Source organism: Falco rusticolus, chromosome 13 (genome assembly GCF_015220075.1).
Source record: "Falco rusticolus isolate bFalRus1 chromosome 13, bFalRus1.pri, whole genome shotgun sequence".
Taxonomy (NCBI): domain Eukaryota; kingdom Metazoa; phylum Chordata; class Aves; order Falconiformes; family Falconidae; genus Falco; species Falco rusticolus.
Window position 1 is genome coordinate 2,234,654 of NC_051199.1, and position 23,134 is coordinate 2,257,787.

Below are 23,134 nucleotides of genomic sequence, written 5' to 3' on the forward strand. Positions count from 1 at the left end.
GAGAGCACAGTGGCAGATGCAGCCTAGCACCTCACTGCTCTTATTTCCTAGGTCCTCAAGCACAGTCACCGCTGGAGCTACGGTACGAGGCTGAGGGAAGTGCTTGTCTGACAAAAAAAGGCACTTTCTCATCTCGCACAGAACCTTCCCGGATGCGTATGAAGTTCATGAATCCGAGTAGGCAAAATGGCACCACGCTGGCAAGAATGCAACGTAACTCAAATGATGCTTTTTAGCCACATACGCAGCTAAGGCTGTACTTTTAAAAAGGATGACAACCATCAGTGAAGAAATAAGAAAAATCAAAGTAGTCTCTATGTTATTTCATTGGCACCTCTGAAGCATATGGTTACCCACTTCCACCAAAGCCCTCCGCTTATTTAAAGGTCTACATGTCACAGGTGGCCACCTGCTAACAGTTACCCCCCTCAAAGCTCAACGGCGTTACCAGGAGTTCAGGACACTGCTTGCTCCACATGCACAGCGCTGCTGCGTGACACCTCTTCCCCCTGCTGCTGTACATTGTGCACACGGACTTCTCCACACACTGGGTTCACACCCCCAGAGGTGCTGCTTTTAGAGAATAACTACCCAGCAACACAGAATTAGGGTGAAGTTTACTTCTGGGCTTTAAACATTATTTCAGAATACACAGGCAAGTGTTGTAGTCTCTTTTCAACCCACAACTTGGCAAAATTAAGTAGGAAAAGAAAAAACAAACTTTTTATTTTTCACTTTTTGAAAGCATTTTACACAGGTTTTGATCTTCAGAATACCTTGGAATCAGTAGAAAAAACTAACTGAACAGTTTGTCTTTACAATAGAAACCTTTCAGGAGTCAAAACTGAGACTAAAAAAAATACATGCAAAACATACCCCTTTTGAAACACAGCTTGAAACAAAGCACCAAACTACACAAATACGCAGAATGAAACAGCATTTAACACCACAGAAGTAGTCTTCATCAAAGGTGTAAAAGTCACCTATTCACTAGGCACTGTTCACTTGTTTAAACAGAAGAGACAATAAAAATATTGTCCACAAAGTTGCAATTTCAACTCAAAGGCTGTAGCTAGAAATTCCTCTATGTGTCATGCTTTAATAGCGACCTGAAAGAAAAAACAAAACATACACACAATTAGGCTTCCAAGGATTGACAGATCAAGATTTCTGTCTGAATTCACCGCCACGCGTCAAATCTGCACCAGACCCGAGCGCCTTATGATTCGTCTGTAACAAAGTGCAGATCTGCCAGCAAGTCCCTTTGTGCAGGAAACCCCCCCGATTCCTGTTGTATGCCCAGGGCTGCCGCCTCAGCGCACAACGAGAGCTCCGCCGCGGCAGCCTCCCTACGTACCAGTAAAAGCAGTTACACTTGTTTTCATTTGGACACAAAGGGTAAACATGAGAACACAACCTATTCATTCCCTCTGTCTCCATTACAAAGGAGTATGCTAGGAATGCTATTGTGTTTTATTAAATTTCTGCCATCAAATCGCAGCTTTATCTTCCATGCAAATACGCAATTCAGAAAAAAAAAGAAGGCAGCACTGTTCGGACCTTGGATGAAGTTAACCTCCTCTTTAACAAGTTATGTTGGGAAATTTAGTTTCAGTGTTAAGACTATGTGAGGCTTGGGAATTCGGCCTTGCTGTCCTAGAGTAACCAAACTGTTGACGTACTTTTTCGTAGAAAGAAACAGTACCTCAGACTTTTTAACAAGTGGCATTATCTAGTTTATTTTTCTGCAAACTAAATATTTGCTCTGTCCTCAAGGTTGCCAGTTGCTCAATGACATATTAAAGGGAACTGTGGTTCAAAAATTAGAAGTCAAATAGTCTTTACAGACACAAAAGCTCAAAAGAAGCTGTTCGGGCAAAGCAGAAACTCACTTTTGACATGTGAACTCTTACAACTACTTACGAGGTGAATAGGATCGAGATCTGGATCGAGATCTGTAGCCCCCTCGGCTGTAATACGGGGATGGTGATCTCCTCCTGTGAAAGGGCAACAGAAACAATCCCTTTGTTACAGCCTGCTGAGCGGCAGGCGCTTTATGTGGATACCTCTAACCCCGTCCTGGTAGCTTTCCCAAGCACACTCTTGGTAACGAGCACATGAACAGTTCATCAACATTTCTACTGGATAACAAAGCAAATATTTGACTTTTCTTAATACTCTATTACCGAGTCAGAGTATTATTACTTTGGACTAATAGAAGAAATATAAGCTCTCTTGCATTCACAATTTGACTACATGTGATTTTAGTGTTTCAAGCCAGGAGCATCCTGAACAAGCAGAGTAAGCCAAATCACACCTTAACATTTAATCTAAATGATTTGTTCCAAGATTAAGAGTTTAATTGACTAGCAGCCACCCCTACAACCAACCCCACCCCAAACCCCTCCAATCCCGGCACTCCCAAGTTTTGCATTTTCTTGCCCAGTTCTACCAATCTCCTAATTAAAAAACACATTCCCCAACATGCTGGACATTAACTTCTTGGCATAAATCACAAGTTTTTCCTGCACCTGGGCAGAGAACAGGTTGAGAGCAGCCCTGAGGAGAAGAGCTTGGGGGTCTCAGTGGACGAAAAGCTCAACGTGGCCTGACAATGTGGACTTGCATCCCAGAAAGCCAACCGTATCTTGGGCTGCATCACCAGCAGCATGGCCAGCAGGTTAAGGGAGGTGATTACCCCTCTACTCTGCTCTCATGAGACCCCACCTGCAGCGCTGCATCCAGCTCTGGGACCCCCAGCACAAGAGCATGGGCCTGCTGGAGCAGGTCCAGAGGAGCCCAGGAAGATGACAGAGGGCTGGAGCCCCTCTCCTATGGAGATGGGCTGAGAGCGCTGGGGGTGTCCAGCCCGGAGAAGAGAAGGCTCCAGGCAGACCTTACAGCAGCCTTCTAGTACCTAAAGCAGGCTTGTAAGAAAGATGGGGGACAGACTTTTTACCAGGGCCTGTAGTGACAGTACAAGGGGGGAATGTTTTGAAACTGAAAGGGGAGATTTAGATTAGATATTAGGAAGAAATTCTTTCCTGTGAGGGTGGTGAGGTGCCGGCACAGGCTGCCTCATCCCTGGCAGTGCCCAGGGCCAGGCTGGAAGCACCCTGGTGTAGTCAAAGGTGACCCTGCCCATGGCAGAGGGGTGGAACTAGGTGATTTTCAGGTACCTTCCAACCCAAACCATTCTATGAATCTCTGCTAACCTCATCCCTTTACATAGCGATGAGGGAACCTTCAAAATGAATTCCACTGCTCACTGGAGAGCTGGAAGTGTTCAGCGTCCACCCAGTTTGTGTTAATGTGTTTGAAGATACCCTAGACGTGACTCAAAGTACTCAAAAAGTATCATGTATAAGAATATTTCTGCTGATGACCAGACACTGAAAGCTTTCCTATCATACCTGTAAAACTGATCCCTATCTTGAACAGCTCTCCATCCTCCTCCTCCGCCACCACCACCTCCTCTGTGAATACAAAAACAGAATGACTTTTGAAAAACTCAAAACCAAACCAAAAGTTCATTGTACAAGCAAAAGTCATCATCAAGCACAAGAAAATGACATCAAGACAAGAGAACATTAGCTCCTACACTGGTTAATGCTGAATTACTTCATTATGTTCATTTTTACATATTCCTGGAATGAGCTGGCTAAACTTGGTTTCAAGGAACAGCTGAAGAAGACTCAGGTTCCAACTGACCAATACTGTATTTTACAATGTCATACTGTCCAACAAGCAGCAGTTTAAGATTGGCACGTAGCCTTCACTTCTAAGACAAATTCTATTCTCAGATGCTTACCCACTTGAGGCAAACTTTTTTTTTTTTTTAAAGCATCAAGATCAATTCACCACCCTAAGGAAACGCTGATTCCAAGGTGGAGGCAGGGAAAAACCCCCACATCCTTACATTTTAACGCTTCACAGCCACGTTTAAACAAGGGCATTTAAGAACTATGATGCAGCTTCCCCTTATATAGAAGCTGCCTAGAACTTAAAAATTTATATATATTTAACAATATCAAGTGGTTGGGCTAGTACCTCCACAGATTTAGATACAGTTAAGCATTACCAGGAAGAGACTAAGTAAAGTTTGGATTATGGAACACTCACTGCCACAGATGTCTCTCAGCAGCTCAAAAAGGCTGTAAATCATATGAAGGATAAGAACCCCCAAACACTACACTTTCAATCAGCAGGTCTCCCTTTTTTTATTATTTTTTCGTCTTCTCCATTTGGTCCATAGCCAGTATGCAAGTTATTTGGTTTTTGTAAGGTTACTCTTTAGCTTACAGATACTTTTCCAGACAAGATTAAGCATTCAATAGCAATGAGGAGAAACTGAAGTTTTAACAGGACAATTCCCATCTGACACTGTACTTTCTTTATGGCTTCACTGCACAGAGGGCAAGGCAGGCAAAGCAGTTTTACAGATTGATTTTCTTGGGTGGAGTACTAGTACGCAATGCTCTACTGCATCTTGAACAATTCTAACTTTCCTCAAGGAAGTACTTGCCACATACACAACGCTATTCTCTCTCCTTCAAATCATCAGTACCTGCAGGATGAGAAAGCAGGTATCTAACCTGGGCAGACCATGATATTTTTAAAGCAGACACAGACAAACCATTTGTGGCTTACTTTCACTCTTTCAGTATCTGCTATGAGAAGATATTAGAAAGGTTCTGCAGTGAGCTTTAGAACATTGGGGTGTCGGTTGTTGTTGTTTTTTTAAAGATAGGAAATGGAAATCACCCTTGCTGGAGCTGTCAATATTCTAAGTATTTCCACCCCAAAGCCCTAGTTCACAACAGACACAGGACAGGAGAGCATGTAGGGTCAGAATGTCGCCTAGCACATGACCACTGCCAACAGCTGGGCTGAAGCATGGCCATGAATTCTGATATGCTACCCTCAGACAAGCGCACTAACTAAAGCAGTCCATCTTCTCACATCACTTCTTAAATAGCCTGCTCTTCCTCATCTAATCATGTACTTTATGTTCTGTCACTACATGATCTGCAACTACTCTCACTAGCATACACCCAGAACCGACACAATTCCAATTTCTAATAGCATTTTACAAACATCTGAGCCACTGTTCGCTATCAGGAGTAAAAGAGGTAACACTTAAGCACTAAAGACTTCGGGTCACGCTACAATCTAAACAAGGAATATATTACACTTTAAGAACACACAAGCAACTAACAACAGATTTCAAGGACAAAAGATACACCCTCACCCTTTATGAAAGGGTAAGGAAGTCTGTACTACGAAGAACCTCCAAAAGATCGACCGATGGTATAAACTCTCACCAAACACCACATAGCCCTACATTCTTTTGCTGGTCCTTTGGTGCCTTTGCCATTTTGATTGGTTTACATCAGAACCCCATACAAAAAAGGCAGAAAGCGAGAGAAGCAAGCTAGAAGCACCACTTTGTATCAGAGTGCTTAGCAGGCTATGCTGCAAGTCTCTTCTGCTCCCCAAGACTCTGACAAGCTGCTTTAGTTAATTAACCCTCTAGATTTCAGTTAATTACTTTTAGTACATTAAATGAGACTAGACTACATTAACTGTCCCAAATAAATTTTTGTACCTTGTGCTCTGAAACAAAGTTTGGTCAAAGAGGCAACTACCACATATGAAAGCCTACAAGTGCTGGCAAAGTAAACCCAACATATCTGCATTCTTGTATAACCAGTATGGACTTCAGATTGTCACTGTATACTTCTCCAAAATGTTCAAACCACTGATGTTTCAACAAGACAGACTGTTAGAGGCAGAGAAGTACCCTAATGACAGCTTCCCAGAAACGTGAGCAGAACACTTGTCTCCCGTGTTCCCTGTGATGATGTAGAGCTCCATGATCCCCTCCCTGTCCCCAGCAGCACTGAAGCACTTTAGAAGCAAGGCAGGGAGGGAACAAACAGACTGGAAGCAGTGCCAACAACATGGGAAAAAGCATCTGAAAGTAGTAGGAGGGGAAGGGGGAGATAGCTGCCCTCAGCCACTGACAACGTCCACACAGCTATCAATCTACATATAAAGATGGTATTTTCTTCTATACCCAAAAAACAACAGAAGACTACTCTTAAAGCTAAGATCACAGAGGTCATTATCTCCTTTGTCTGTGAGTTATAATGTGATAATGCAATTTGAATTCATGTATTTCCATGAATACATCGTTGCCATCAGGGAACAGTCATAAATCCACCCATTGCTGATGCATTTAAGCTTTGTAAACCCCTTAGGAAGTACTACTATAGAATTCTGCAGCTACAGGAATGTTTGGGTAACCGCAGACAAAAAAAAAAAAAAAAGAGAAAAAAAAAAGAGGAACTCTTGTTTTGTGTCCAACTTAGTGTGTCCCAGAAACTGAAGATTTCACCAGGGGACAAGCCTTGTTGGCAGTCTTGATGGAAAATGCAGAAAGCAAACTTGCTTTATCACCGAACTCAACCGCATACCAACCGTGTTTTCAACAGATTTTCTATCCACTCTCCTAGCCCTCTGACAATGTATATTGCTGCCTGAATATTCACCTCTTTCAGCTAACTACTACTATGCTACCGAACACAGAAGTTTAGACTGAAGACATACAGAAATAGGTGGTGTGAGTCCTTCAAGTAAAACACACACATCCAACCCAAGAGTAGGTTAAAAAAAGCTGGGTTTATGCTCATGTCCAATGCAGAACAGGTAGTGCTCCAGTCCCCTTATTGCTGGCAACACCTGAGGTGCCGTGATTGTTAGTAGAGGACACTAATGACCACTGACATCTCCCACTTTTTGTCTACTACACCACGCTGAAAATGTAGGTTGGCACTATAATACCATCTCAAGTATTACATTTGCACCTGTATTCCCACCACTTCAATGACAGCAGATGAACTAACAAAAGATTCTTTTAAAATGAAAGTACAGAGAACATACTTTTTCCCCCCAAACTTAATGCAGATTAAAAAAATCATTAGGGACTAACTCATGCCACAGATTAAACATTACGAAGTATTTCTTTGACTGATCTGATTTGTACTGAGCAGTCACTTTGGTAAGTATTTCATAGTAAGATTTTAGAATGACAGTGAACACAAAAATATTTTGGCATATATATGTAGGATTAATTCCTTAACACATATAGGTAGAAATGTAGATGAGAAAGCACAGGTTAAAAAGCAGTCCAGTATTAAAAATACTGCCTCACCTGTATGACCTGCTGTAATAGTCACGATCATCATATCCTCTGTCATACCCTCTGTCATAGTAATCTCGTCGTCGTGAGCTGCCACTACAAGGAGTGAAAGAGAATTACATTTAATAAAACGTAAAACATTAGTATCCTTTGCAGTGCTTTTCAGTAGGCATACAGCCAGTTCAGTATACAGCATTTTAACTGGGTATATTATTACCTCGCATCCTTGCAGCTGAAATGGTTGTGAACACTCCCACTTTCCCATCTGTGCAGATGGGAACAGAACTACTTAAAAGTTCAAGCATTTCATTATTAAAGGCAGCTACTTTCCTCCTTGGTCTGAAAACTCTTAACCTTTTGCTATCACAGGCATATGAGGAATTCCCTTCTATGACAACTCTTCATCCACTTTTAACTTGCAGAAAGCTCTTTATGGAATAACTTTCTGCTTAAAAAATAATCTGCAATCTCAACACAGCTACCTAACCACCAATACCATAAGCTGAAGTCTTTGGGAAAACAATTTACATTCTTGGCAACTTCCAAGTCAGAAGTATACTCTGTGGAGAGAGCAAACTGCGCCACACAGCTGCTCAATTAGTATTTGTTAATCCACTCTTGAAAACTTGAGCTTGCAAAAAGACATTGATATTTGAACATGCACAGGATAACAACTTAAAACAAGTTAGAAATCATAAAAAAAAATATCTTATTGTAGATTTTTAGATAGCTCCTGCCTGGGCTGCATTAACTAATGAATATGGGTTTCTGTTCACTGTAATTCAGCAAACCCTGGATCAGTCACCAACAGGTGCTACATAAATTAATCCCTCCTATCTAAAGAGCTGAAGAGATAGGCATTATTACTGATGGCTGTCCACAGGTAGTTTTGTTGTTTCTTTTTTAAATACTGAAAAGCCTCCTTTATCAGGTTGTTGGTTTTTTTTAGTTTTCAGAAGCTTTGCCAGATAATCGCATCAGTGTTAGCACAGCCCTTGTTAAGGAGACTTTTTTTTTTAAAAAAGTATTAGGCATCAACAGTGATTTTTGTGTTTTAGTTTCCTAGTACTGAAACAGCTACATAATGTACAGCACACAAGCCATAAGCAAGGAAACAGCTTTCAGAACAGCGCATTAATGCTAAAGCCTGATTAACTAGGAAAAACACATAGAATCAGGTCTCCTAGAGGGGATACAGAACAGTTTTTAACAGAACACAAGACAATCCTATCACAAACTGGTTTGGAAAAAAGCCCACACAGATCACTTACTAAGTGGGTCTTCCCATATAGATTCCAGGGGTAGGTGTGTGAGGTCTTTTTGTTATGGAGAAGTCTACCCGGATCCTTCTTCCATCCAGCTCCATTCCATTGGCACGTTCCTTTGCCTAAACAGAGTGATAAAATACAATTGGTATGAACATTACTACCAACACAAGTTTCTAAACACTGCTTCGAATATGAAGAGAAGTCCTAAAATGGCTCAGTCAGGATGCACATCTAAGTTTCACTTATGCCTTATGTGTAACACTGAACATAAACTGTAGACATTCTAGGCCAGCTGGATATAAGCTTCAGTAACCACTTAAAATGTGACTTAAACTGCATAAAAGGCCTGGAAGGAACGTAATTTAACAATTCTTTCAGTGCCTCTGTTTCTAACATGATTAAGGGAAACCTCTGAATAAGCTTACATAGGGAGTTGTAACTACTCCAACACACAACATGAAGCAAAATATTTAGAAGTTAAAAGAACGCTTATGTTGATTGGAGTTTTTTGTTCCCCTCCCATACATCCTCAAAAGCTACCATGATCTTGAATACAGTAATATCCGAGTCACAAGTAAATATGAAAGAAAAAAAAACCACCAAAAAACCAAAAACCCCTGACCCAAAACCAATGGGTTTTTTTCTGTCAAGTAGCAGGACCTTTGTCCAAAGCTCCAACCTAACATGGAAGCCTTCCTGCCAAATTTGGAAAAGATGACACTATAGACTTTGAAGTAGTGGAATTTATGCAGAATATAAGCCTAGTTAGAGAGTTATAGTGCTCTCCAAGGGCTCGCCTGAGTGTAGTATTCCATACCTGGAGTACAGAATTCCCTGTTCATTATATAGCACTTCTAAGCACAAATCCCGTAATTTGTTATATGGTATTGACACCGCTTCAGTTTACTGAATCCCTCAGTGTTTCCCAGGAACACTTGCAGGCACCAGGAAGCCACAAACAGCCTGGCCTTTTATTTTCAGAAAAGATTTCCCCCCCCACGCCCCTTTCAGACTGAAGCATTAGTCAGCAGAATGCACATTAGTGCTCCTACAGAGCTCTGAAATGGCTGTCTGGCCCACTCTGAACATGCCTGTACTAAATGTAAGATCACATGTGGACTCAGGAAGGAATTCTCATCTCATATTTAAACAGAGAGGTGGTGCTTTTATCTTCTTGTTGGCATCGCTTGCACTGTGCTAGCCTGAAGTTTGCTTTTGTGAATTATACAACTCAGCCCGCACTGGGACCAGCATTCATGCCTCTCCGCTCTGTGGTACACAGGGGGTATCTTTTGAACTAAGACTAGTATTTATTATGAGGTGCCAAGTATTTCTTAGGCTGAGTTTCTGCAGGCTCTATCCTGTTAAAGAACATACATCCCACCAACTGAAACACAGCAAACATGCCATACATACATTGCTGAACCCCAACCTACTTCCTTAGCATCCTCAACGTTTTCGAAGTACACGAATGCAAATCCTCTCGAACGCCGAGACTGTTGATCATACACAATGGAAACATCAGCAATTGGACCATACTTGGAGAAAACTTCTCTCAGATCTCTTTCTGTGGTGTACAGACTCAATCCAAACACACCAAGACAACAATTTGGGTCAGGATTTGCCTAAAGGAAGGGACAAACAGACACCAGAATAAAATTGCTTGTATTTGCAGTGCAAAGTATTTCACAAGTTGTGACTGTCAGATCTTCACAACAAAAGCAAGATACAACTGAGATTCAGGCTGGGTTAACTTGGTAATAGACACTATTACAATCAAACCTACAGATAGAGAAGCCTCCTTCCACAAGAATACTTTGCATTCCTCAGGGTACTCAGTGCACATAATAGGTACTGAGTATTTTAAGTTTCCCCTCCAAAGGCTCACTGATGACTGTTGAATGTGGAGGGATACATACATACAGAGACCTGGATCATATCTTCCTCTGTGTTAGTTACCACTGTTTCCCCACTTCAGCACAAACCACACCATGCTTAGCCACCTGAGCCTGTAAAGCAGCTAAAAGCACACAGGTTTGCAAGCTCCCTTAATAAGGGCACCATCAAAACAGCTTTTAGCTAAACATTTTAGCTTCCCAGGCTTTCTAATCAAGAAAAGCACAAATGTTTTTCCCTCCTAATTCTACCCCCATCCTTTGCTGCATACATTCAACCATTTGTTACAGCAGGTGTAGTGACAACAGCTTACACTGGTAGCACTTCTAAAAGAGTCTGTTAAAGACAGATGAACAAGACACCCCCACTCCACAATCCTAAGCAAACTTGAGAGATCCACGGTTTACCAAAAGTCAAATGACAACTGACCTCAACAATATCTTTTAAACAAACTTGAGCAGGAAGCAGAATGTGTTTCTGGAAACCCCCAACTAATGGAGTGATTTCAGGATGTATTCAGGACTATGTACAAGCCATCTAGTTCTGTAACAAGACATACCCTGTTTCCAATATGACGTCTGCGAGTAGACATGGGTGAATGGCTGTGACTGTGTCGTCGCCGATAATCCCGACTGTAAGACCTACTTCTGGATCTCCTATGAGAGCGGGAACGAGAGCGTGATCTTGTGTAGTGTCTACGGGAACTCCTCCTTGATCTAGATCTGAGGAAAAAAAGAAAAAAGAAAAAGGTACAGTGTTGGGTTTGTTTGGGCTTTTTAACCCTTCAACAATATCTCAAGATATTCCTAAACAAAAAGCCCAAGTAACTGTTTTCCAAAAACCTGCAGTATCACATGATTCAGTTATTTATCACTACTCAAGGACTGTGTACTTAAGATTACTGCAGATGCTTTCAGAGCATTTCTACTGCAGAACAGGAACTCAACTTCCATTTTAGTCAGCTTATAATTCCTCAATAGCTTGTAACTTTCTATAACAAGGCTATTCTGTCTTGACACAGCATTTACTTAGATTATTCACAATATTTACAGTATCATTTAAGTAAAAATAGCTGGGGTGGCTTTCTTTTAAGGACATAAGTCATATTTACTCCTGTTAACATAAAGCATGCATGACTGCACAGATGCACACTTCTGCTTATTCTATCACTGCTTTCAGCAACACTAAAAAGCAAATACACCTTTTATACAGTGCTTAATTACAAACACAGAAACCTGGCAAATGCCCTTGAAATAAAGCTTAACAAAACTGAAGAAATTAAGCTCTAGTAGGCTTTATGTAACTTTTGGTATTTCAACAGTTATTTACCATTAGCTGTTCATGAATGTTCACGTGTTCATACTTCAAATTTATTTAGGCAAAGATGCAACTGCTCGCTATTCGGCCCAGGCCTCATAACAGTTCCAGAAATGTTTTCTGACAGCACTAGGTCTGTGGACATGATGTTCTGAAACACTCCAATTCCTTCTAGTAAACCCTCAGCCCTCCAAACACAGACAATCTTAGCTGAAAAGCTGGGCAGCCACTTAAACTGGAATATTACGCCTGCGCTTGGCCTGCTGATTGCAGTCACTGAATAATCTACACACTACTCAAAAACAATCACTGCAAGGCTAAGAAATTCAATACACTGTTCAATATTCAAAGGCTCTTAAGTCATAAATTGTTAATCTTTGGGCTCCTGTTTGTGTTTAAAGTGTCCCTCCTCTAGTTTGTGGAAGCCAAGGCAGATAAGCACTGACCAAGACCACAAGCTAGCATCATTGCACAGCCATGTTTCACAGTACCGCCACCACCACTACGCTGGCATGAATGAAGCTCTTAACCTGAACCCGTTTTTCACTCCTGAGCATTTAACAGCTTCTTCTACAGTCAGGATTTCTCACTAGGTGTGTCACCAGACGGTCAAACTGCACCAGTATATACTCCGCACATTACAGGCCTCCTTAAAAAAATGCCTTCAGCATCCTAAGAAGTGAGCCAACTAAGTTCTGTCTTCCTCACCTTGAAACATGTATATATGTCCAGGAGAAATTACTTCAGCATGTCCCATTACAACACTTCTAACTACATATTTAGAAAGAATAAATTATTTTTGGCAACAGAAAGTAAAAAAAGTGAGAAGTTCCCCGAGGCAGGGAAGACAGTAAAGAAAGAAAAATAATAATAATACTACTACTAATAAAGAAGTTCATCACATGCATACAGCTACATTTCAACTGCTGACATAGGGAAAAAATTAAAAGCAAACACAGGACTGATGTTCCAGGTGAAAGAATGCACCCATTACACTGAAGAAGAGCTGGACACTTCTACAATAGGCAATCCATTATGCAGGAGAATGAGGCTTACTTTAAATAGGCACTGTTGATATGCTGCCTTAAACATCATACTACCATTATTCTCCTTTGCTGCAAAGCCACCACACCTGAAAATCCTATTTGTTCATTAAGAATTCTTTAGACTTCACAGAGTCAGCCAAAGATAACAAGCTTGCTACGCTGCTGCTGAGAACTTCAATAAAAGCATATTATTAAACCACATGTATCCACACCCCAACTGATAAAATACGCAGGACACAGATTTGTTCCCAAATCAAAGTTTAATTTATAAAGCTGGTAACTCAAAAATACATTTGCAACAGAAACTACTAAGAGTTATGAAAGTTCTCACAAGGTTATTTCTCTGTTGAGAGCCAGAGTTAGATGATCTGCTCGTGATCACATTCAAATGTGTGACAGCACTGAAAAGAGATACAAGTATGTTGGTTCTAAATACGTGCCTTGACACAATTCTGCCCAAATCTGCTAACACACACACTTTTATTCTGCAATATACTTCCAGTATTTCCAGCCATAGGCATTTTCAAGACAGCTGTTAAATGCTCAGGAAGACGTGGTAGTCTTAGGCTTGTATTTTTGTTCATCAAAAACTCAGTGGCCAGTTTATCATTTAAATTGATTTCTTGTAATGATTTAATTGAATAAGATTTCTTGTAAATGATTTGCCAGGTCTCCTGTAAATTCTAGATCCTGTATTTGCTTCTTCCAGCATTTTATATCATTTGCAGTCGCATTCTTACACAGTATTATAGTTATTCCACAAGTGAGAAAAACATGGTGCTTTAAAGAAGTGTGAAATCCCTAGCAGTTGTGGATTAAAGTGCAGAAGGATATGCGGGGCTCGGTCCTGACTTGCTTGGTCGGGGTTTTTTTGGTCTGGACACTTCCTGAGCCGTGCTATGAATTCCTCACTAACGCAATTCCATACTTTATACAGCAGTCTTACTCTACCAAGTATTTATTCATTTAATTTGACATATTTATTCTTACACTACAGGGACTACAAGTGCATGATTTGACACTTGTGACACTGTCTGAAGTACACAAAAGAAAACCAAACCATTCCTCTGCTGTCAAAGTTTCCCAAGTATCTTCCTTCTCACAAAAGCCTTCCAAAACTGATCACTTTGACCTTGCAAGGAGATCTAAACAGCACTGATAGAGGGAAAACACTATCTTCCAGTCTTGACAGCCTTCCTCCAGCCTGACTCCCAGGCTTTGTCAAGTCTAATTCATTGCTTATACACATAAAGTATATTCTGAACAGCTCAACTAGAAATCCCATGCTAAGCCCTACATTTTTTAACCGGAATGCTTATGAATGAGTAAAGAAACTACAACCACATTAATTTCTGTAGTCAGCACTCAATTATCTGGACTCTTTAGAAAATAACATAATTTACCCATTTACAGGTTTTGTTGCCTCTATTCATTCTTCATTAAAATGCACCTCTTACACGACACAGCTGGTAAAGCCAATGTAAAGTGGCTAGCAGTGACATTTACAGTCTGATTTCTAGACTATCAGCATATTTTTATGTCTGTTTTTATAACAGTTTTAAGAGGAATTCCGTCACTGCATACAGCTTTTTTATCAAGAGTATAAGGGTAGGTAATAGTGTGCAAAAGGCATTTTCATAGCATACATTTGCCTTGACATGTAACAAATACAATAAACAAGCTACTTTCTCCACAACTTTTGAGAGCTTGGAAAGCGATCTAATCTTTGAAGCTTCCCAGACTGTTATGTATCCATTCGACTTGAAAGTTATTTAAAAGGTCAGACAGATGTCTGTTGAAATTCACATTTACCTCTACTGCTTCTTTTTCAGGGAATACACCATTAACTACTCCAGAAACATCACTGCTTCCAGTGAGAAAGTGTAATACATTAATATGACCTAAAACTGAAAATCTGCTGATGCACCCATTTCTTTTAATGCACAGACAAACAAACCCTAACACTTCAAACTCAGGAACTAGCCATTATTCTAAGACTTAAAAGGCTGGCCACCTGTGAACTCAAGAGATCAGCAGAGATACAAGTCTACACAGCTGACTACCTCTTAGAAAAAGCTGCAAAAAGATCTAAATTGATAGTTTAGCTTTTCCAATTCTGAAACCACACATGCCCCTTTGTATTCAATGCCCACAGATCACCAATTATCTCTGGAAACAGAAATGGGCTAAACTGGACTTCAGTTCACCTCCAACATAACCATCCAACTTGAAGAGGAGGAAGAGGTAAAAGAAGTAAACTCACCTGGATTCAGACCTGGATCTAGATTTTGACCTGGAACGCCTGGAATCCTCCTTAGATCGAGATCTTGCAGGGGTGTGCCTCCCCGACTTGCCAGACCCATGAGCACTTCCGCTTCTGGAAGCAGAACGGGATTCCTGCACGCAGATATTGAAAGCCTAATTTGTACACAATTTCTCGTTTACCTAAGGTCTGTAAACAAGCTCCAGTGAAATAAATGGTAAAAATTCATATCTATGTGTCCGGGCAGTTGGCATTAGAACTGCCTAGATTTTTAAGAAGTTGTGGTTTGTTTTTTTTTTTTTTTTTTTTTTTTTCCCTGGTAGACACTTCTTTACCCTGCATATACTTTTGCTATTAAACAGATAATGCATGCATGTTTAGCAAAATATACAGGGACACATAAACAGACTAGTAATTACTTAGCGTAGTGCTTTCAGATTCCAGATTACTTCTTATCTTAACTTCATTTTTATTCCTTTTCTTCATTCTTCCGTTTCAAATTCTGACTTCTTTCATCTTCCCCACTTCACACAAATTGCTCAATATTCTACAAGTGGGACTTCTGGTCTGATAAATAGCATGCATTCACTTTCTTTTTTTTCAAATTTCAGCTTCACTTATTCCTGAGCTTCAAATAATTCTCATTTATAAAACTTGTCAAATGGCGACTTCCGCATTTTCCTTCTTCAACATTAACCTTAATAGAAAAAGAACAGGATGAAGAATATTTAAAAACTCCAGGATAAAATCTAGTGCCAAAACTGAAACTAGAAAAAAAATGTTTTGTGGACTTTTAATATATATGCAGTTCAAGAACTGAATCTACCAAATGCCCTACTATTTTATAAACAGTTTCCGTTAATTCAGTTTAACTTATTACTAAGTAACTGAATTCACTATTTATGCCTTTATTTAATAGCAAATGCACAGTGGATCAACTGAGTATCTACTAATGAATTCTAGCATTAGAAAATTCAAAATACTTTGCACGGTCTACCACGTACTCAAGACAAAAATCAACAAGTAACTTAAGTAAGGTCCCTACTGCAGCTAGAGCAACTCACTGATGTGCTTTCTGAATGCAGTTGTTTCTTCAATGACTTACAATTATGTTACTTTTTGGGACATTCTGGCAGTTTTGAAGGCTTAATCCAAAGGTTTATGAGCACACACACCCCTACTCTGCCTGCACAAGTGTGATTACATATGCAGGCTTCATGCTTCCAAGTAAATCATAATTGTCCACCAACTGAAAATGCAATTCTGTGCAATGAACTCTAACACTGTTCTGGGATAATATCCCAGCTATTCTGTTCTTTACTTGTAATCTTCTCTGGTAATGACACAACCTAATTAGCACTTTTTTTAAACCAGTATAACGCTTAACTTCATTCATACAGCTTAAACACTTCAAACACACTAGAATATATTCTTTATTTCAAGATACTAGAGAAAATTTAAAATTCAGAATTCTATTTTTTCTAAAAACAATTCTAATTTTACATCAATTCTGATCAAGAACACTCACTAACACCACCAGAGCACCAGATTTTTCTCAAAAAATAATTATCTTTGTAACATCTCTTAACCTGAACACTCAACTTAATGGGCATTCCATACTAAGCATTCAGAAATGCATTTGCTAATCCAAAATTTAATTGTACTTAAACTGCATCCATAGAACTTAAAGTTTAGCTATCTACAGTTGCCTCCCATACAGTACTGGGGAAGGGTGGGGGGTTGCACAGGCAGGGGGAAACCCAACTTGCAGGATAAAGCACATTTTCAATTAATACCAAAAACAACAGAAACAATGCGAAGTTGGTCATATTCTCTTCTGTCAAAATGTTTAAGCAGGTATTTTAAATTGTAGCCACCTCATATACTAACCCTGCAAAGGGCAGTGCAAATGTTGAGAACTAATTTAAATTGCAAATAATGAATTCAACCCCAACCTATTGCTACCTTCAAAAGCAAATGATCCATGAACATGAGTTCTGAGTTAATGTATTAATCTAGCCGTAAGAAGTCTTCAGCTCTTTTAAAAACACAAGTGTTGGACAAAGCAAGATTGAAGGGCTAAAACTCAGAACTAAGACTGTACTTCATTTGAGGAAGCATACTTCTGATCACAAAACATAAATCTCTTGACAGATTCATGCTTGACAGAAGGAGCCATGTTCAAACACAGGTGGTGTAGTATTGAAAAGGACACAAACACAGGATGGGAGGGAAGCATTAGGGAGGATCTTGCCCATAAACATAGCCCATACCCCCTTTGTAGAGTTTGTAGAACTCAATGAGCTTTGAAGAAACTGGTGGAGAAATGGTATTAGCATACATAAAGAAATGACTGAAGTCTTAATCAGATACATTTTTTTGGACAATCTTTGCTAAAGATTTGCTTTAAGATTGATGTCGAAACTGGACACAAGATCTGAAACTTGGGAAAAAAACACCCTAAGACAACTGTATATGTAAATCAGAAAATTAAAACAGCTGGTTTATTTTCATCCAGCTCCTTTGGACTTTACAACATTTTCTAGTTTTTAAACATCCACATTTTGTTTCCAGATCATCCTTCTTCAAAACCTTTATCTTCAATCTACCCCATTGTATAGGATTATACCACTTCTTTATTACTTACAGCCTGAAAGGAATTAATTGCATATTACGGATATTTACTAAGACTAGTAATAACCCCTAAAATTTCAAAGTTGTTACCCTCCCCACCCCATCCCCCAGGAAATCCTCCCTACCCAGTTTCAAGCACTAGCAGTCTGCAGAACTCCAAACTTAGTTTACAACCAGTTACACTGACGCTCATTGAGGGTTCACACAAGCCACTCCCACAGCTCACTTAAATTGGAGTTTCCAATATCTGCCTCTGTTCTTAATACATTTTCTTTTTCTACTTTTTGCTCTTTCACTTTGTGACTTGTAAGTTTCTTTAAAAAAACGCCAAAGTGGGCTCCTGTCATGACAGGTAGACAAAGACAAGAAGAAACAACCTTCTATATCCTACTTGTATTCAAACACTGCTGGTAAGCAGATAAAGACTGGTGTTCCCTATGAAATAACCATGTTTTCCCCCTAACCTTGACTCTGTGAAGCGTGGATTTAAGAACTGCCAGATCCCTTGATCTTCACCAACAACCCTTCCCCTTCATCAGGCATTACTGGAATTCAAGTGGAATCCCCGAAGCCCATGCCTGTGGTTTCCAAGTTACTTTTTCCATACTTTAAGCATCTTAAAAACAATGTGTAATACTGTAGGGCCGGTTTTCTTAACACCTCTGAGCACATTTCTGAAGATGCGTAACGGTCATCTACTCTATAAACAGGGAAAGTCACAACAGCAGGATTATTTTGGGGGCAGTAGATAGAACAGGTTTCCATGGACAGAAGCAGCTGTAGCGTATTTAAGTGCGGACTGCATGTTCTTTGCACTTCTGAGATCTGTTCTTCCTCACAAGAATACAAGTTACAGATTTCAGTTGCTTCATAATGTAAGACACAGCCAAATAAAATTATTAGTACTTTAAAATCCTAAACAGAATTACGTGTTTCTCCACCAAAAAACCCGTGTGTTTTGAAAAAAAAAATCAAGCTGACAGATCATGAGCATGGAAGCCCAGCTTCCTCCCACCACCTCTGCCACTTGCGCTGACCCTGTGGGCTCATTCATTGCACCAAGCTGGCAAGAAACCAACCCATCAGCAAAAAGCAACTATTTTCTAACAGCTTAGGACACTGAATCAGCCCACCAAGTTGTTAGATCAAGTGCCATCTGAAGGAAGAACACAGAGAATGACCTATCATTTTCATGGCATCAAGCTCCCAGATTGCTTTTAACCTTCTCAAACGGCTTCCTTAGTCTTCCACAAGTTATTAATAAAATCAGCATTGAAAAAAAGAATGTGTGTTAAGTACCTTGTAAGTAGACCTATAAATTGAGCATTTATACCATTCAAGTTGCTCTGATAAAAAAAAAAAACAAAAACCACAAACAAGCCTGACTACCATGTTAAACAATTTCTGATCAGAGACACATACCAAGTAATCATTATCAGCACTAATTCACAGGATGAGACTCACTATTTCTTCCTTTCACTAGTCTTCTTTCCAACCCTTCCATGCCTCAATCACAGGCACTTCAGTGAGCACAATTTCAATGAAAGAAAAGAAAACAAAAGTGACTTGAAAAAATGTGGCAATTACAACATACTGACAGTATTGGAAATATATTCCGGTATCTGAAGTATTGGTTGCATATAGACTCTTCAGTTAAAAAAAAATATTTCAGAGTTTAATCCCACAATGGAGTATAAACTGTAAAAGAGAATATGACTAGGGATTTTTTTTCTTCTTAAACTGTGACATTAGCCAGTTTAAGTTTGTGTTGCTGATGAAATAGCAAGTCCCATTACTTGCAAAAAGCACTTGGTACTTCTTCATCCCCAAGGCTGACATTAGGACTCGTGGCTACACTATCGAGTCAAGCCTGCAAACCAATGCAGCTGGAAGCTGAATCAGAAATAAAAAAAAAATAAATCTGATTTAATTCCCAGATCTGACTATACAAACACTAGTACAAGGCAGAAAACAGGAACACATTTTCAGGAGCAAAATTCTTGTTGGCAGCACAGACCTGGAACAGCTTAACAGACAGTTGTAAATTCATATCCTACATTATTTATCCAAACACTGTTTCTGCTCTGCAGAGACCTTAGCACTTCCAGCTTGAAAGAGTAGAAAGCCACTGACTCAGTAAAATATAAGCCTTAAGTAAGCAAAAAATATCATAAATAACACTAGCAATAGCATTAGAAAAGGCACTCCCTGATCTAGTCTGAGATAGCAGGCTCGCAGCTCTATCGTTTTTATCTTTTAATTTTACAAACAAGTAAACTGCAAACAACTTACAAACAACTCACAACAAAAGTTGTGAAGACTGCCTGCACATAATTTATATTATTTTTAATACAAGTATAGAAGAGACAGAATGGAAAAGCAGGTGGGACAGATTGCTGTCCTATCATACCCTGAATTATGTTTCAAAGACTTGGCTACAAAGGTTTTAACATTTCCACTCATTTTGATTGAGAATACAATGCAGGTTATCCCCTGGCAAACTTTACTCTAGTCAGGCTACCATCTTTAACTGGTTTTCAGTCTGATAGGCACAACAGCAATTAAATCAACTTTTTAAAGACTAACACACATAAACCCACCTTAGGCAAGTCAGAAGTAATACTCCCTCACTAAAATTACACCAGTTTTAAGAGTGACATGAAGACACCAATGAAGAGATAACACTGGGGGTGGTACAAGTCTATTCTTTAATCCCTATCTTTCAGCATTCATTTCCATCTAGTATTTTTAGCTTCCTGGAGACCAAATTTTTCTAATCTACCTTAATGTAGAAACACTCATACTATTAAAGCCTATTATAGTGCATCTGAGTAAGAAAGGACCATATTCAAAGAAAGACACTGCAACACACTGCAATTTTGTGCTCAGAATCATTACATTCTTTTTTTTTTTTTTGCCACTTCCAATAAAGGTTTAAAGTTTAAACTACTGATCACCTCCACAACTCCCTTTGATGCCACAGTAAGTTAAAAAGTTACGAACTAATGCTGGAAAAAAAACCCCAAAACACAGTATTGACCCCTGCACTGCACTTTGTTGCAGTAAAAATTAAAGACCACAAAGGAAAACAAGACTGATTCACTAAAGAAAAAACAACTATGTAAGTAATCTGTATTGCAGATGTACACCAAAAAAGAAAAGTGTAGCAAGTCATCTACTGCGGTATTGGTAAAATTCCATCCAGACAGTAACATCTCGAAGTTGCTATGCAGCTTAAAAGAACAGTCTACTGCAGGTTTCACAAAACTGCCCTAGCACTAAGCCCGTTCAGTCTGAGATTTAACCCTTCGACTACTGCAATCATATTTACATTAAACGAGAGACCAAGCCACCTGGATGCAAGACTGCAACTACAGCAAGAGGCAGAGTTAGTATTTTAAAAGCGAGTGAGAGGAGCAGGAAATCAGAGCTCAATTTATGAAGTAATTCACCGAAAGTGAACTGCAATGCAGCTTTGGTGGAGTATAAGAAAGGCTCACACACTACTATCAGCTCGGGATTTTCCTTCCCTACCCAAACGTTACCTAACGGGGCTGGGGGATGGAGGACGAGGCACCACGGCACCAGGCGAGACCGCCGCAGCCCAGCTGCGAGCTCGGAGGGGCCTGAAGGGCCGCGCACCCCCAGCACTGCCGCGGGAGGCCCGGGGGAGACCCCGCCACAGCCCGTGCCCCACCACGCTCGGGGCAAGGACACGGCAGCCCCGCCGGGTCGAGTCGCGCCGGCGGGGGCGCAGCGGCAGGGCCCGGGACACGCCGCCCCGCCGCCCTCGGCCATTTTGTCCCTCTCCGGCGCGCCCGGTCACCAGCCCAAGATGGCGCCGGGCAGACTCACCATGGAGCGCGCCGGCGGGCGGGCAGCTAGAGCGTCCCCGCCGCGCGCCCCTACCGCCCTCCCGGCCGGGCCGGCCGCCATCTTCCCCCGCTAAGCCCCGGTCCCGTCGGGCCTGCTCACGCGCGTCCGCTGGGGCCTCCTCACCCGCCGCGCCGCAGCGGCCCCTCCCGTGGCGGCTCCGCCACCCGCTCCGCCCGGGCCGCGGCCACGGGGGAGGCCGCGCCGCCCAGAAAGGGGGCGGGGGGGGGGGGCGGCCGGGCAGCGCACTCAGGCTCCGTGTATTACCCGCTCGCCGTAGTTCTGCTCCCCGCTGTCGCTCATCGTCCCGTCGCACCGCTCCCCGCCACCGCCGCGCCGACCCGACCCGACCGTCCCCGGCGCCAGCGCTCTCCGCAGAGGAAGTGACGAGCCCGCGCGCGCGTGCCAGGCCCCGCCTACACCCCCCGCGCAACAGGCCCTGAGGCGAGACCCCGCCCACTGCCCTGAGATGAGGCCCCGCCCACCGCCGCCCGCCCTGAGGCGAGGCCCCGCCCACCCCCACCGCCGCTGAGGGGAGGTCTTGGCTTTTGGCCGCGGCCTGCGGTGGTCGCCCCGCCGGGCTCGGGAGCTAGTCCGTCCCGAGAGGGTCACAGCCTGACGAGCCTTCAGAGGAGCCAGCGCCGGTGCCGCGTGGAGATGGTGCTGCCCGCCCGGCTGGCGGAGGCTGCGGCCGAGGCCGGGACCTCCTCTTGCCCCCCCGGCCTCACAGGCTGCCCAGGCCGTGAAAATGATTTTAAAAAATCACTGTGATTGCAAGGGGCTTTCTTGGAGGAGATACCCGAGTGTTTTAAAACATTAGTTTAGTGCAGGTCGGGATTAAAGAGTGGGCTATTTCTGAAATACCCACGTGAGGGCAGCATAGCATCACTGAACAGGCATTTTTGCTCAGTCCTTGAATTGTTTCTTCCTAAAACACGTAGTACTGCGTCTGCGAGGAGTGGCACAGGCACCTTGTTCTCATCACGGGCACTCCAGCTGTCACTGACTGCTGTCACGTTTGGTTTATTTCACCCTGGCAATACAAGCAGCAGGGCTAAAGCACCCCCATCCCCAATGGGTCAACGCAGCTCTGACTTGTGCAGGTATTAAACAAGGACACCCAAATGGAGCGGACTGCCATGTCTTAACAATACAGTCCTTCAGTTTAAGCAAAAACCTGACTTACTCTGTGCTCTTGAAATCACGGCATTGTGGGAGGGTTGAAGTCTGGAGACAGGAGTCATCACACCGGCTGGCACATCCCAGCGCACCAGTCACCCCGCACGCTGCTGCTGGAGGGTGCGCTCCCAGTCCACAGCTGCTCCCACAACCATCTGACCTGCCAACAGCAATTATTTTTCTTCACCTAAATGCATTTTCTGTATAGTGAGAGTTGGGGTAACGCTCTGCACCCACCTGTATTTGTGCTGCTAAATGTGCGGCAAGGCAGAGGGCTGTTCAGTACCTCTTTTAACGGCATTTTTTGCTGCTGAGGTTATTGCCAGCGCCATTTGCCACACAGATTTAAGAGGTGGCAGCAACGTGCCGGAGCAGTAAAATTGAACATGCCAGACAGCAGGCTGGCGGCAAACTGCAAAGTGGAGACAGCAATGTGACTGACAGCCTTAAACGC

The 23,134-nt window shown here is 41.8% G+C and overlaps 1 protein-coding gene across 2 annotated transcripts; it reads right to left on the reverse strand.

Annotated features, from left to right (window-relative positions):
- Positions 1–696: 696 nt before the first annotated feature.
- On the reverse strand, positions 697–21,899 carry TRA2B (transformer 2 beta homolog). 2 transcript variants are annotated; one of them, XM_037406404.1, is made up of 9 exons: positions 21,769–21,899; positions 14,995–15,128; positions 10,928–11,090; positions 9,909–10,097; positions 8,476–8,591; positions 7,217–7,300; positions 3,414–3,476; positions 1,924–1,997; positions 697–1,109 (listed from the first exon to the last, which is right to left on the reverse strand). In XM_037406404.1, the coding sequence occupies exons 1-9, from the start codon at positions 21,802–21,804 to the stop codon at positions 1,099–1,101; spliced, it is 870 nt and encodes a 289-aa protein (XP_037262301.1). In that variant the 5' UTR covers positions 21,805–21,899; the 3' UTR covers positions 697–1,098. The 2 variants fall into 2 exon arrangements, with proteins under 2 accessions (XP_037262301.1, XP_037262302.1); XM_037406405.1 differs by lacking the exon at positions 697–1,109 and having other exon boundaries at positions 1,916–1,997.
- Between the last annotated feature and the right edge of the window lie 1,235 nt (positions 21,900–23,134).

Coding starts and splice junctions, on each gene's coding strand:
- TRA2B (XM_037406404.1), bottom strand. CDS start 21,804: ATGAGCGACAGCGGGGAGCAGAACTACGGCGAGCGG. Junction 15,129..21,768: donor AGCAGAACTACGGCGAGCGG/GTAATACACGGA, acceptor ATCTGCGTGCAG/GAATCCCGTTCTGCTTCCAG. Junction 7,301..8,475: donor TATATGGGAAGACCCACTTA/GTAAGTGATCTG, acceptor CACTCCTTGTAG/TGGCAGCTCACGACGACGAG.